Source organism: Cupressus sempervirens, chromosome 10 (genome assembly GCF_028749045.1).
Source record: "Cupressus sempervirens isolate cs-2001-9-10 chromosome 10, ASM2874904v1, whole genome shotgun sequence".
In the NCBI taxonomy this organism is placed as follows: domain Eukaryota; kingdom Viridiplantae; phylum Streptophyta; class Pinopsida; order Cupressales; family Cupressaceae; genus Cupressus; species Cupressus sempervirens.
The window spans coordinates 525,026,132-525,041,521 of record NC_143127.1 but is presented as its reverse complement, the minus strand read 5'-3'; the positions used below and the strand labels follow the sequence as shown (position 1 = coordinate 525,041,521).

The 15,390-nt window shown below is 35.1% G+C and overlaps 1 protein-coding gene across 4 annotated transcripts in view; it reads right to left on the bottom strand.

The window, feature by feature from the left end:
- The window catches only part of LOC149534955 (adenosine/AMP deaminase family protein), a 42,583-nt gene extending 27,561 nt beyond the window's left edge, over window positions 1-15,022 (bottom strand). For 2 of the 4 annotated variants that reach the window (XR_016357822.1, XM_089806717.1), the window contains exons 1-9: window positions 14,853-15,022; window positions 7,450-7,520; window positions 4,788-4,879; window positions 4,645-4,704; window positions 4,289-4,522; window positions 4,069-4,145; window positions 3,884-3,953; window positions 3,601-3,714; window positions 3,373-3,468 (exon numbers count right to left, since the gene is read on the bottom strand). Coding sequence is in view for 3 of the 4 variants with exons in the window: in XM_089806717.1 (XP_089662843.1) it covers window positions 3,373-3,468; window positions 3,601-3,714; window positions 3,884-3,953; window positions 4,069-4,145; window positions 4,289-4,522; window positions 4,645-4,704; window positions 4,788-4,879; window positions 7,450-7,520; window positions 14,853-14,932 (894 nt within the window). In the remaining variant the exon portion in view is untranslated. The remainder of the gene's footprint in view (window positions 1-3,372; window positions 3,469-3,600; window positions 3,715-3,883; window positions 3,954-4,068; window positions 4,146-4,288; window positions 4,523-4,644; window positions 4,705-4,787; window positions 4,880-7,449; window positions 7,521-14,852) is intronic. The other 2 variants (XM_089806715.1, XM_089806716.1) reach the window with 1 other exon arrangement.
- Between the last annotated feature and the right edge of the window lie 368 nt (window positions 15,023-15,390).

Sequence of the window (15,390 nt, the reverse complement as noted above, 5' to 3'; positions counted from 1 at the left end):
TCATAGCAGGCCACAATTGCTCAAAATCACTTCCTCGACTTCGAGACTTCAAAATTCTTATCATCTAAAAGCACCTACAAACATCTAGAAGTGTCTAAGATCACTACTCCTGCAAGAGCAAAAAAGAAGGGTCATTTGCAATGGGGTAGTGGTGTCAAAACTTCAAAACAGTACCCAATTTACATTTAAACCAATTAAATATATCTAGACTCTGGCTTTTTATTTTATGTACTCATTCATAGACTCATTGTACGTATCTCCTCGAATTTTGCAAAAGAAATGCATTTTTAATCAAAAGTAAAACAAATTTTAAATTGTCGAGTTCTTTTTTTCAAGTTTTGGTGAGTTTTTCAACTACGATTTATGATGCTACAAATTTAGAACACACTACATCCTTACTCAACTTGCTCCAGTTTGATTATGAGTGATAAATCCTTGTACTTGAAGGTATTACAGCTAATGCTTTGCCTAACTTTCTATGTTAAAATTTTAATGTAGTATGATACTAAAATGATGCCATGACTTATCCATTGATTTTTTGGACAATGAAACTGAATTAGACTTCAGGGAATCAAATACTTTGTCCCGTGTGAAGCCTTCATTGCCTAGCTGGCAACATGTGAGCTAGGTGTCAATTGTAGTAGTATTGATGATAGGTGGCAATAAGGGTTCACTTGGGACAAAAGGTGCGTACATTAGGAGCTAAGATTAAAGTACCAACTTGGATTCAATATGTTGCAGGGGATACATGGCGTAGCTGAGAGAAGGGGAATCAGGATTCACAAGGCAACTTAACAAAAATTCACCCTATTACATCAAAAAGTTTTGAGACAATAGCTCTTTTCTTCAAATCTGAAGTCTCCTTCATAGTGATAAGTACCATGCTCATTACTACAAGTACGCATGATTCATGTGACTTAAGTACAATTCATGGGCACCCATAAGAGTTATGCACCATGAAAGGCTTCAGAGATCTTCTTTATAACATGTGACTCTATAACCAAGGGTAACATTTCGTCTAGCAATTAGTTATATTACATGTATTATTAGTTAGGTATTTATATCTTGTGATAAATTGTGTGTTATTAGCATAATTTAAATTGATTGTGACATATAGTCGAAATCGCGAAATATCGCGAGTCCATAGTGGAGACGAAATAATCGGAACATATATTGGCACCAACATTTTCCAAAACTCGTTGCGTTTTATTTTACTTGATATCATGCAAAAAACTAAAAATTGCTTCCAGATATCATTGACTGGTCACCACATGGTCAACATGAAATAGTAAGGAAAAGTTAGAGTTGCTGCTGCAAGTGGGGAAAGCTTCCTAGGAAGCAAAAACCACAGAGGAAAAATGACGCACATGCCACAGCCAGATGCCACTCAGAAATGACATCCTAGACTCACGCTATCGCTCAGAAATGATAGCCTGGACTCGAAAACAAAAGCCAAGAATCTTCTATATAGTCGGGATTTCTGATTTTTTTTTTTCATATTTCTCAATTTATTTTTATTTCATTTTTTTCAAGTTTCTTAGTATTTATCTGTAATTAGTAATTATGAATATTTTTCTGTATTTATTTGCAAAACAGTGTTTTGTGTTACTGTTTTTTAAATGAATATTTATTATTTATAATTATTAATTATTAATCTTACTGTATAATACTAAAGTCTAGTATAATTATAGTTATTAATTTAATTGCATAATACTATTTATAAATTGTATGATATAAGTAAAATAGTATTTATAATTATCTATTTTATAACTTTTTATCTTAGTTACTGATTCGGGACATGAATCTGATTTAGGCACATGAATCGAATCCGTGGATTCACAATTTTTTTTCCCAATTAGGATTCGTGAATATATATATATTTATTTATTTATTTATTTATTTTATATATAAGAGAAATATATAATGAGAGAGCAAAATAGAGAGCAAATTTGAGGTGAACTATTTTTGGATGTGAAATAAAAGGGTTGTTTTAGGGTTAGAAAGCAAAAAAGGTATTAAAAAACTCATCTTAAATAAGTTAGACCCACTTAAAACCTTGGCTTGCCTATCGATCCTTGAGGATTCGTGCCAGATTCGTGTTGATTCGGGTAGGATCCTTGTTTCACACAATGGATTCATCCGGATTCGCAGACCGCGAATTCGGAAGAATCCTGTGTAAAACAAGGATCCTACCCGGATTAGCACGAATCCAGGCACAAATCCGGATCCGAATCTGGATCCAGCCTCTAGGGCACGAATCCAGCAACTAAGCTTTTTACAGATATACAGTTACCAGTAATATTTACTGGTAACTAGATAACTATTAAAAATTATAAATAAAGTTTAGTTTATAATATATTTAATATTTATTATTTATAATTTATATACTTTATATTTCATGAAAATATGAATATGAGATATCTATTATTAATTATCAACTATCAATAAATATAAATTTATTAGATTCATTTATAATTGTATTATATTGTTACTTATTATATCATTATATCTTCTACAAATTTGGTGTGTATATGTGTTTTTAAGAATATTTTAATGTTCGATAAAAGTGTCGATTTATTGCCACAGATTTTTGGCCAATTCCAAGATTTTCAAAAAATTTAGGCCAGCCAAGTTACTGCCAAAACCGAATTTTTAAATCATGGTTATTACAAATGAACTCTTCTTCAACTTCACAATAATTGCTTCCCTAACTCTATAAGGAGCACCTTTAATTTTATAAATGTCAGAAAAAACAAAATGTGGTACATGCCAAAAGTTTTTTATGCTAGGAGAAAAACAAAGAAAAATCCAAATGTAAAAAAATGTCTTTTGTTTTGTTTGCCACAAAAATAAGACTGTCTTTTATGGGAGAGAGGAAGACAATGGGCTCTCTCTCTCTCTCGCTCACACACACACAGACACCTTAGTAAGAATGTGTTTGCTTGTTGATTTTGTTAATGTTTTTGGAACACTAAGTTAATGCATTTAGAACACCATTGAGGCATTGTAAAAATTGTTGTCTATTTGTAATCTGCATGTAGATTAGGTTATTGATGTCCTTCATCACAGGAGATGCTAATAATCTGTGTGGAAAAAAAACCATTACTGGACCATGTTTTGGTATATCTAATTGAAAAGACTTATTTTTTCCCATCCATTTTTCCAAATTGATTCACTGGAGCATTGTTGACATGTTTTTAATCCTTGGCATTAATTTTTTTAAAGGTTTTATCACTAGTGTTAAAGGTTATACCATTGAAAACATTCTAGTAGAAGCAACCTTCTTTTGTAATTCAAATTGAGTCCCTTTGTTCTCAAGGATACAAAGAAAGTGGAGGAATGAAGCAACTATAAACAGACTGAGAGGTTCACCAGAGGGCAAGAGCAAAAGAAATTCGAACCAAAATGATGATCAGCAATTGAAGCAACACATTCCGTACGCACATTAGATGTCAAGCAGACCTCAACCTAGATCCACGTTACCCACAAGCACAAGAACAAGACGACTTAAGTCAATTTTTTTCTTAACTATAGCTGAAAGACCGATATCTCAAAATTGTCTTGCTATGAAAATAAATGTAAGTATTACTGATTATTCACCGGGATATCTAATTCCTTCAATGTTTTCCATTCAAGATCTTCAAGGCAGCACACATGACCAAGTCTCTCAGGGTGAAATTCCAACATGCCTTGGATTTCCTCGCGATTTGGTACCTACATTATACATATACGAGGTTATGAATATTTATTTTTGACATAAAGAATATATCCACCATTAGACAACTCTTGTTAGTCATTCAAAACTGTATCAATTAATGCATTTATTCCTAAAATTTATCCGTTTTGATCATTGAAATAAAGATTTTTTTGCTATCCAACTTACCTCTCCACAATGAAGAGTAATTGGAAGCCCTTGCTTTCTAGCACATGTTAATGCTGGCAAAAATGTCTGCCTACAGTCATATCAAGGAACAATTAGTAATCTTTACATACTACAGTTGCAATTAAATACCTTAGATAATTGCTTCCAACCACTGAAGGAACTTAAATTAACACTTCGCAATGTACCACTCTCCAATGACAGGGTTTCCTGAAAGATCAATACCAACAACACCAATATTTCTCATCTCCAAGGCTAGTTGAACCTGTTGAAAACCAAAAATCCGGTGAATGAGTTATTGTTTTTGAAATTTGGTTTTCAAATGGGCATTGGGCAGTGGTCCTTGAAAAGTTCTAAAATTAAGGGAAAATGACACATAATGTTACAATTCATATCATCTAAACATACAGTTTCCATCGCTCCGTCTAGACTCTCACGACGGTCAATACTTAGAAGAAGGCGTACAAATATTTGCTGCATTCTAGGACCTTCAGATGTACTTTTTTTGTGCATGACCCCATCAGGACATTGAATACTTTCATCTAAAGGAAGATGTATTGCCTTCACTGTTTCTACCGCCTTGAACCCAGCTAGAACTGCTTCTACATATGAACGCTTAGTCATACCTACAGCCTCATTTTTCTGCAGTCACAAACAACAAAATCAGATTCTACCCATATATAACTGCCATGCATTTCACAAAGTGTTTTCTATATAAGGTGTAGATAATGCAACAAATTGAAAATGGGAGAAAATTTTATTGCCTTTGGTGTTGTCCGTAACTCCAAATAAATCACATTTTCTGCTGCAAAGTCTTCAATGACCTGTTTCAATATTGTGAAAAAGTCACGAGTCCAGAATATCGAACTCAAATGCTCCAAAACACTGTAAGCACTTCTTAACATACTTCTTTGGTGATTCTACTGATGGTACCATGGTCAGTGGTAAGAACATGAATCAAATCAAATAGCTTGAAGCATTCCTGCAAAGATCGATCATCTGCAACCAGATCCAAGACTCTAGAATCATTTGCAGGACAATAAAATGGATAACTAAAATTAAACTAAAAAAATTACTTACAGAATATAGCAACTGCAAAAGAAAGCCATACTCGTTGATTAGCACTTCTATTGTTTTTCCAATTTGACCAATAGAATTCAATAAAACCTTTTCCACATATGAATGGCGGAAAATCTATCTATAGCTGATATAGATCTTAACGACTGTTGCTGCCCAAATATAAGAGAAAAGGATATAACTTTCAAGAAGCACTTCTCTAAATAGCAATAACAGTTCCTAGTCTATAGGCAGGGCTGGGGAATCCAGATTCAAATTGAATAAAGAAGGTTAGTTGGTCAACACCAGCAGAGGGCTGGAGTGAGATAAATTTTGATGGAGCTTCCAAAGGCAATCCTGGTCCTTCTGGGATTGGCTTTGTGGCTCGGGATTGGCCGGGTAATATCATTGCTCTGGGAGCAAAAAGGATTGAGAACAGGACAAATAATGTGGCAGAGCAGTTAGGTTTGGCAAACGTATCATTCAAAAATACATTTGGAGGGAGATTCATTAATTACCATTAATGCAATCATTACTGGAGATGTGCAACCATGGCACTTGCAAAAGCACATTACAGCAATCAAAGATAAATTCACCACCGTGGAGAATTACCATGTCAGTCATGTTCGTAGATCAGGAAACAAGGTGGTGGATGTCCTTTCAAAGTGGCCACTATCATTTGGAGATAGTGGGGATGTATGAATTGAAGATTAGCCTAAGTTGCTGATTTGGATTCAAGGACGGATTAAGGTACGAGAATCCGATTTGTGGGTTTGTGATTTTTTTCCCACTATGATTCAGATGGATTAGTGCATGTGTGTGTGTGTGTGTGAATAAGAGAATGCAAAAAGGGATGCACTGTAAGTTGCCCCTTATCTAACGATATAGGCCCAACTGGACTGTCTATCATCCATCACTAGCACTGGCTGCTTCTCATCATCTATTGATGGAGCTTTCCAAGTTTCATGCAGGTCCCCTAGTGATCTGTGTGGATTCACGCCAGATTCTCCCAAATCTGTGTGGATTCACGTCAGATTCTCCCGGGTTTGTGGAGACTAGTAATGGATTCGAACAGGGTCCAAATTTGACCCTGTGCATTTGTCCCGATTCACGGATCACGAATCCGGTACGTACCAGTTCATGAATCTGGACCCTAGACAGGCCCGGATCCAGTCTGCAGGTCGGCCGAGAAAATCCAGAAATATAGAGGTTATCGGAATTTCACACTCAACAAATGACATTACCTGCCTGCTACTGAATAAATAGTGCATTATGAATTTGCAAGGGAATATGTGCGATGGGATTTTGACATTGGGGAAACAATAAAAGGTAGAGAGGAGCATTTTTTTTTTAACCCAGTTTCGGGAAAGCAGTTTTAGGGAATTTTCAAATTCACAGACATAGATTCTGTGAGGGTGGTCAAGAAGCTGTCTGGTGATGTCTTTCTCCAAGCCAAGCATCAATACAAGTTGAACATGGACATTGTTTATTTGGTCATAGCATGAGGTTTTGAATTGGGGAGCACACAGATATTATCAAGTGGGTGAAGAGGGCGACTCTAGAGGAGAATTGGTTGTTTGCTATGGCAACCATTCTGGAAGGAGCTATACCAGGTGTAGGCTTTGATGTCCAAGAGGGCATTGAAAACCCAAGTGCGGAGGTGTATGAACTAGTCCATTTATTCGTTAACCCACTGAATTTAACAGGGATGAGCGGAGGCTTGAGGCACTTTCTATAGGAGTCTTTGAATCTTTTCATCCAACAAGGGGGGGTTCGGTGAACCACGAGTTGCTGGTGGTGGAAGCCAAGGGTAATGAGAAGAGAAGATGACATGCAAGTAGCAAGCAGCAGACTGTGGCGCTGAAGAATGCATGTGCAGAGGTGGGTGACATGGGCACACGGCCTCTGGTTTTCTCTGGTCTGGGCTCGTGCCCATTTTCTCTTTTTTTAAAGAAATGAGAAGCAACAGTTGAATGCCTGTGCTTGGTCGAGGGGGAATGTTTTGATTCTTTCTTCAGGGTTGTAAATTTGGTAGTTGAAACTAAGTAGTTTCTGTCTCTGTGGAGGTCATGGCCCAATGTAGCAGATAGTTTATTTTGGTAGCGTTGTACTCGGGCTGTAATTTTTCATCACGAGGGTTGGTGGTAGCAATGGGCTACTGATCATTTTGGATCTCAGACCAGTCATTTTTGGCGATGGTGTAAACTTTGTATTTTCCTTAATATTAATAAAATATATCATTATTACTGATAAAAGAACATTACCTAGTTTGAAAAATGAATGAATTTTCGTTCAAAAGCAAGACTCAAAAAATTTGAAAAATACGAAATTTTTTAAAATTTTGGGAGTGTTCTAATATCTGGTGCCCAAAAAGATATCTGAATTGAAACACAAAATTATTATTACAGAATTTCTGCTCAAACAGCTATATTACAAATTGTAGCATCTAAAGTTTTGTACATTTGCACATGGCAATTAGAATTATAACTGAGAGATAAGAGACAACAATTCACCTTTCAAGATTACACCCTCCACATTTGAAAGCACTAGATCTCCTTTCTTGCTCCTTTCCTTCGCAAGTTCCCTGCACAAGATAAAGGATTATTTGTAAAAGTACAAGGGCATATACGTAACTCCTAAAACAAACTGTCATCAAAACTGCTGAGGCTAACTATGATTACAATTTTTAAAATTGATAAAACTTGACTGTGGAACACCTTGTGTGATCAAGAAATACCTAGCTCAAGTGAAGAATTATAAAAATCATTCACAGATTAATGTTACGGTACCACAAAACAGAACTAAAATAAAATCATGAATTAGATTTTTGCACATCAATTCCAAAAACTTGGACAGTCAAAAAACAATTATAAATTATAATCTGATTTCAACACAATGATGTTTCTTTTTTGGGTCACTGGTCTTGGTTTTACTGAGGTTGCTGATCTGATGTAAGGTAGCTGATCTGTTGTGAGGTCACAGATTAGCATTCACAGCATTATAGGGCTTGTCTGAGGTCACTGCTCTCCAAATAATCACGAAATTGCATAAGAGTGTGCTGAGGTATCTGCATGTTACCTTAAAAGTGTACTGTAATTTTTTTCCATTTCAATTTTAAGGGCTGAATATTTATTTGCTGAATCAAGTATGTGCTAGGCTAAGAAGCTTATATAGTTTTGATTTTATTTTATTTTTTAAGTATGGGGAAGATTATTTTGTTAGTGTCAACTGTCAAGGAGCTTCATAATTTGTTTTCTAATTTTAATCATTGTCACAGAATGTAGCCTGTAATGAGTATTTTCTTAATTTATTTCTAGCCTCAAGGCTGCTAGCGTTTTAAATTCTTTTTTCATTAATTTCATTTTACCAAACTTTAATTCCATTTTACTTACTCAAGAATATGGCATCCACAATTACAAATAAGAGAACTAGCAAGGGTAAAGAGTCAAGACCTATGATCCACAGCATTTCAAGGACGGAGACAAGGGGATGATAGGGAACATGTTTCCAGGACGCTTCCTGTTAATTCCATAACTTTATAACATACTGATCTGTTCTTGCTTAATCCTTACCGAAGTCTCTATTTATATGAGCTTATCCTCCTAATAGGGATCGGTGCAAATCCTGAAGTAACTATTTTATAACTAACTAATTTCCTTGATTAGTTTGGGAACTAAACTATTCTTCTTGGAAATTCACCGATCTTTAGGAGAAGGTTTTATTTTGACTTTGGAAGGGACATGTCCTTTGTAACGACATGCCCCCTTGGTTCTATGCTTATATAGGGTGTGGTTGAAGGTTAAGGATACACAAAAACAATTAGAAGTCTGCTACTTGATCAACTCTGCCTTCTAGACAATTCGCAGATACAGAAAATATCTCCAGAATTATAAGTATTGATTCACACAAGTCTGAACATTGAAGATTATACTCCGAAGTATAAGAATAAGGCATAAACTAACTCTGATATATATTGCAGAATTTGCAGAAACTTTACATGGTATCAGAGCTCCAGTAGTCAAACACTTTGCAAATTAAATAATCAAACTTGATATATATCTAGCATCATTCTCCTATCTTCAATGGCATACACAATTAGACCCGAGGACAAGTTTGATGGGAAAGAACACTTTGATGCTTGGAAATCTAGAATTATGATGATTCTTGAAGAAAATGATGTAAAACAATTTGTTGATTCAGCATCCAGACAACCTACTGTTGAACCGAGTAAAGGAAATAGGAAAGCCATTCAAATCGTATTAGATGGAGTGAAAAATGACATAGTAACCATGCTAAAAAAACATCAAACAGCATTTGATATGATGAATGCATTACTAAATGCATATGAGGTTAACAATGCAACTAGAGTTCTCACACTAAAAAAGCAACTAAATCACATACAAATAAAGAAGGGAGAATCAATGAAATCTTACTTCCTAAGGGTTGCCAGCCTAAGAGATGAACTTGCAAGTATAGGAACCATCATTAATGACTTGGCTATAGATGGATTGCCAGATTCATGGGAAACATTCGCACAAAGAGTAAGTGCTAGAGATAATCTTCCTGACTTCAATAGACTTAAGAGAGATTGTCTTCAAGAAGAATCTAGAAACTTAAGAAAGGACGGAAATTGAAAATGGAAGATGAAGAACTTCATGTTCTTAATACAAATTCCTATAAAGGCAAGAAGAAGCACTTCAAGAATAAAAGGGATAATCAAAATAATGACAAACCTAAGAAAGATCTATCCAAAATAAAATGCTTCGGATGCGAAAAGTTTGGACACTACAGATATAATTGCCCTGTGAATTCTAAACAGCAAGTGAACTGTACAAACATTACTAGGGAAGAAGATAACTATGATCCTGAGAATGGTGTATTGTATTTGGCACTATCAAATTAAGTCTCAAGTAAAGCATGGGTGATTGATAGTGGATCATCTTGATCTACTACAAGATACAAAGAAGCACTAGACTCTATATTAAGAAAGGTTAATGGCGAAGTCACCATCGGTGATAATTCAACAAATTTTGTCAAAGGAATTGGAAATTGCACCTTGAAACTAAAGTCAGGTTGCTTTCTTCTTCTCAAAGGAGTACTCTATGTACCAAGAATAAAAAGGAATCTAATCTCGGTTACAGCACTTGAAGATGATGGACATAATGTTGCATTCATGGACGGTAAAGTCATAAAAGAACTCCTCATTTAAGAAGGCAAAATTGATTGGTCAAAGAAAAGGGTATTTGTATGAATTAAATTCAGAACCTAGTCGACCTATTCAAGCCTTAATTCATGAAGTTGCTGATATAAACAAAATATGGCACAAAAGGTTAGGACATCTAAATTTCAAAACCTTATCAACTATGGAGAAGATGGTTACTGGTTACCTAAACTGAATTAAGATCACTCAAGCATATGCAAACGATGCACTTTGGGTAAGAACAACAAACGTCCATTTCATAATAGCACTAGAAAAACTAACAATGTTTTGGAATTAATCCACTCAGATTTATGTGCACCTATGTTTGTTCCTTCTCTTGGAGGATTCTGGTACTATACATTTTTTATAGATGACTTCTCTAGAAAAACTTGGATTTACTTCTTAAAATGCAAAGAATCAGAAGGAAATCCTAAAGAGATTTAAAGAATTTAAAACCTTAACTAAAAACTTACCAGGACATAAAATTAAAACTCTTAGGACTGATAATGGGAGGGAATACACCTCAGATTTCTTCAAAAGGTTTTGTAAAGAAACAGGAATTAAGAGGGAGTATACCATTCCTTATAACCCGCAACAAAACGGGGTAGCAGAAAGGAAGAATAGAACAACTATAGAAGCTACAAGAGCTATGATATTTGATCAAAATCTAGAATATTATCTTTGGGCAGAAGCCTCTTGTACTGTTGTCTATATTCAAAACAGAGGACCTCACTCCTACCTTAGAGATAAAACTCTTGAAGAAGTCTTTCCTAAGGTTAAACCCAATATAAGTCATCTTAGGATTTTTGGGTGCCCAGTATATATACATGTTCCAAAAGAAAAGAGAACTAAGTTAGAACGCTTTGAGAGGAAAGATATTTTTGTAGGGTATGGTAAAACATCTAGAGCATATAGGATTTTCATAGCTGGTCAAAAAAAATATTGAACCTAGTAGGGATGTAATTTTTGAAGAAGATTTAACATTCAAAAGACTCTAAGTTCTAAAGAACCCTCTCCATTACCTAATTCTAAAAAAAATACTAAATCTAAGTCTCAGAGGGAGAACATTGAAGAAATTGAAGATGAGATTCAAAATCTTAATCTTGAAGAAACTCAAAATTCTATGAAATGACCACTTTGGGCCATTAAGACAGTAGAGGAAGCACAAGACTTTGCTGCACCATCCAGAACAATCAGAGAAAGAAAAAGGCCCAAAAGATTTTCTAGTTATACAACAAACATGAATGATTTGTCTAAATCAAAACCAACCAATGTTTCAAATGCTATTAAACATACAGCTTGGAAGGGTGCTATGACGGAAGAATACCAATCCATTATGAAGAATGATGTTTGGGAAATTGTTCCTAGACCTAAAGGAAAATCTATTGTCTCTTCCAAGTGGATATTTAAAACAAAGCATGTTGCTGACGATAGCATTGAAAAATATAGAGCCAGATTTGTAGCCAGGAGATTCTCTTGAAAAGAGGGGATTGATTATGAAGAAACCTTTTCTCCTGTTGCCAGATGCACCTCTGTAAGAGCAGTCCTAGCTATTGCAGCATTGAAGGGATGGAAAGTACATCAAATGGATGCAAAAACAGCATTCTTGAATGGAAAGATTACAGAAGAGGTATATATTTGGAGCAACCTGAAGGATTTGAAACTCATGATCCTAAAGTTTTTGTTTACAAGCTCAAGAAAGCTCTCTATGGGCTTAAACAGGCTCCAAGGGCTTGGTACGAAAGAATTGATAAGTATCTAACTAGCTTAGGATTCTCCAAGAACAAAGCTGATCCAAACCTATATTATAAAAAGGATAAATCATAAAGATGATATAGTAATTTTGATACTGTATGTTGATGATTTACTAATAACAGGTGGTGACCATCTCATAGATCAATGCAAGAAAGATTTTATTAGAGAATTTGAGATGAAAGATTTGGGACTCCTCCATTACTTCCTAGTACTGGAAGTATGGCAAAATTTTGACAGCATTATACTCAATCAAGGAAAGTATACATTAGCTATCTTGAAGAGATTTGGAATGTGGAACTGCAAGCCTATGTCTTCTCCAATAGAGAGGAATCTACATAAACTCAACGAAGCAATAGCAAAATCACCTTCCATAGATTCTACTCTCTGCAGAAAGATGATTGGATCTCTTATGTACTTGGTAAATACAAGACCTGATATTTGCTTTGTTGTTAACGCCTTAAGTCAGTTTATGTGTGAGCCAAAGGAGATTCACCTAGTTGTAGTTAAACACATTATGAGATACTTCTTACAAGGCACTCTTAACCTTGGGCTCAAATATGAGAAAGTTGACTTAGATTTACCTAGATTCACAAACTCGAAATGGGGTGGAAGTGTTAAGGATAGAAAAAGTACTTCAAAATGTTGTTTCAGTTTAGGATCAACAATGATATCATGGATATGCAAAAAGCAGTCTTCCGTAGCACAAAGTTCCACAAACTATTCTTCTTGGAAAGTCGCCGATCTTTAGGAGAAGGTTATACTCTGGAGTATAAGAATAAGGCATAAACTAACTCTGATAATATATTACAGAATTTGCAGAAACTTTACACTTTCTAAAGAGCCAAAAATAGGGGATGGCAGGGGGCAACGATATCAATTTGTGTATGTGTGTGTGTGTGAATTTTTCAAAAAATATTAATATGTTATAGATTGAGAGAGAGAGAGAGAGAGAGATGTCAATAATTGATTATTAACAAGACAATATGCAAATAAATCACTGATTCACAAGTTACAACAGTAGTATAATAACATAAATGATAATAGCAGCAGTATAAGTCAGTATAACCCCATGTTGCCTGTATATGAGCTAAGCTGTTGATTTCAGTACAGCTAAGGCAAAAGCTATGAGATAAGGATACATGGGTATTGCAATTTATTTTCCCTTGGGTATGGGTTCAGGTACATAAGTGTATACAGAAATACATACATATACAAATTTTAAAAAATTTAATATACATGTTCAGACATTAGAGTTATAAATATAAAATATGAGTGATGTTCATTAATTCATTATTTCCAACAAAATTATTATGTAAAATATTTCATATATCATAGTCATAATTTCCAAAAATGATAATATTCAAGTCTGAAAATGTAATTAAGTTTCTTACACACTGAAAATACAAATTACAGTCCATATTTAATATTCATATTCTTCTTCATCAGAAGAATCAAGCTCAGCATCAACAAACGATTCAATTTTGTCTGCAAGCATTTGATAAACTCCCAAATGATTAACAATACAATTATACAAGGAAAGTGGTTTCACAAAACATACACAAGCAGCTGCTATATATGCATAATATAAATCAACTGAAATCAATCCCATATGTCAATATAAAGTTTACTAACCCTGTGTTCACAGGTGCAGCTGAATGGTCTTTAATTGGTTGCTTAAAACGCTGCTATGAAGTCATAATACAGCTGGGACTGGGTGGATAAGGGAAACTGCACACTAAAAATAACGTAGCAAAACTGAGGCTATAATTTATAAAACTGGGCTTTGGTACAGCACGCCTGGACACCTGAGTTCACTGTAGGTCCTTCGCAGGACCCATAGCGAACCCAAGCATCCCAGCCATACTGACAGTACCCATGTTGCACCTGTACTAGCACCCTGGCTTTACCAGCATACCCGGTAACATAGTATGCGAATCATGGAGAGGACCAAAGAGATCCCTGTTGAGAACATTGTATCTATACAACCAAATTCAACAACACCTATAGGCTTTTCTGAGCTTTAATTGTAAAAAACAAAAATATGATTTTTTAACTTTTATTTTTTATTAGTATGGAAACTTGAAGATCCTGTGTATTCAAATTTTGAACTTGTTTTCTAGTCTAAGATGCTTACTCATATTCAACTTACTTTGATCCATATATGAAAGAAATTAATTTGATATTCCAAAAATTCAATAACGTGCATATATATTAAAGATTTTAGACATTTAATGTATTTTTATGTTTAATATATTTGTCGAATATTTGCCAAATCGATTTTCGTTTTAAATTTTGGGTTAGCTGAGTCAGAGTTTTCCAACTCTGCATACAAATGCTGATGCGGGCTGACAGAAACGAGTTATGTAAGAATGATATAGGCTCTTTGTTTAGGCCGCGGGTTGAGTGAAGGATACATAATACCCCATCTTTCACACATCTTTCCAGACATCATTTTTGCTTCAATTATAATGATATAATTGATCTAGGCATTCTTCCTTGAGAGCACTTGCTAATATATATTCTTGTCTCCATATTTTATAAATATGGTATTTATGATTGATAAATTGAAGAGATGTCTTTCTTTGTATCATTCGATTAGCTTCCACAAGTAGAGTAATATGCTATGCGTTTGGTGTCGTAGCTCCCACTTTTTTTGACTGGTCGCCTAAGAGTCGCCGGCCTAGATTATTTGCAAATACACTTATTTCTTTGGAAATAAGAATGTAAAATACAGCCAAGCACAAGAGGACATCAATTTCTGAAGCCCGCTCTAATTAGAGGACTGACACTAATCTTGAAATGGCAGTAACCATATAGGCTGGTTGCAACATGCCAATCTCGACTATAATCATATTTCATCTATAATGACCTCAAGTTGCATTGATCAATTGGGGTTTTCAGTTTATGAAGAGAAGAATGATCCGAAAACAGAAACGAAAAAGAAAATGTAGGCCTACTTACAGAAGCGTAGAACTGCGGATGGAACCGTTGAGATGAGCATGAAGCTCCAGCTTGGGAACCCCACGCCACCACTCCGCCATTGTCAATTAGCTACATCGATGTCCTGCCCTAAGCTGTTTGCTCACTGTTTACCCACTCATTCAATGGGTCCTACCCACTCGGATTTCCCTCCTCTTCTCTACTCCCAGCTTTTGGCGTCTTCATCCGCACATTTCATTAACTCGTTGAAAATCAAGCAATACGTCCGGCAGAATGCGGATCCTCACTTTCGGATACCTAGCAATTTTCATGTTTTGATGTTTGGTTTTTCCACGTTTTGATGTTTGTTTTTGTTTTCTTTCTACGGGCAGAAGGTCTTTGCAAATTAGTTTTTGCAAGATGGGCTTTGTTAGTATAGGCTGAGAGTAATGTTTTTGTTTAGCGATTGTCATTTTATTTAATCGTTATGAAATACTAAATCAAGCTAACATTTAAATTATTTATTTATCTAACTTTTTTTCTATTGTGTAAATATGTATTTTTGTGGAGAACAATTGTT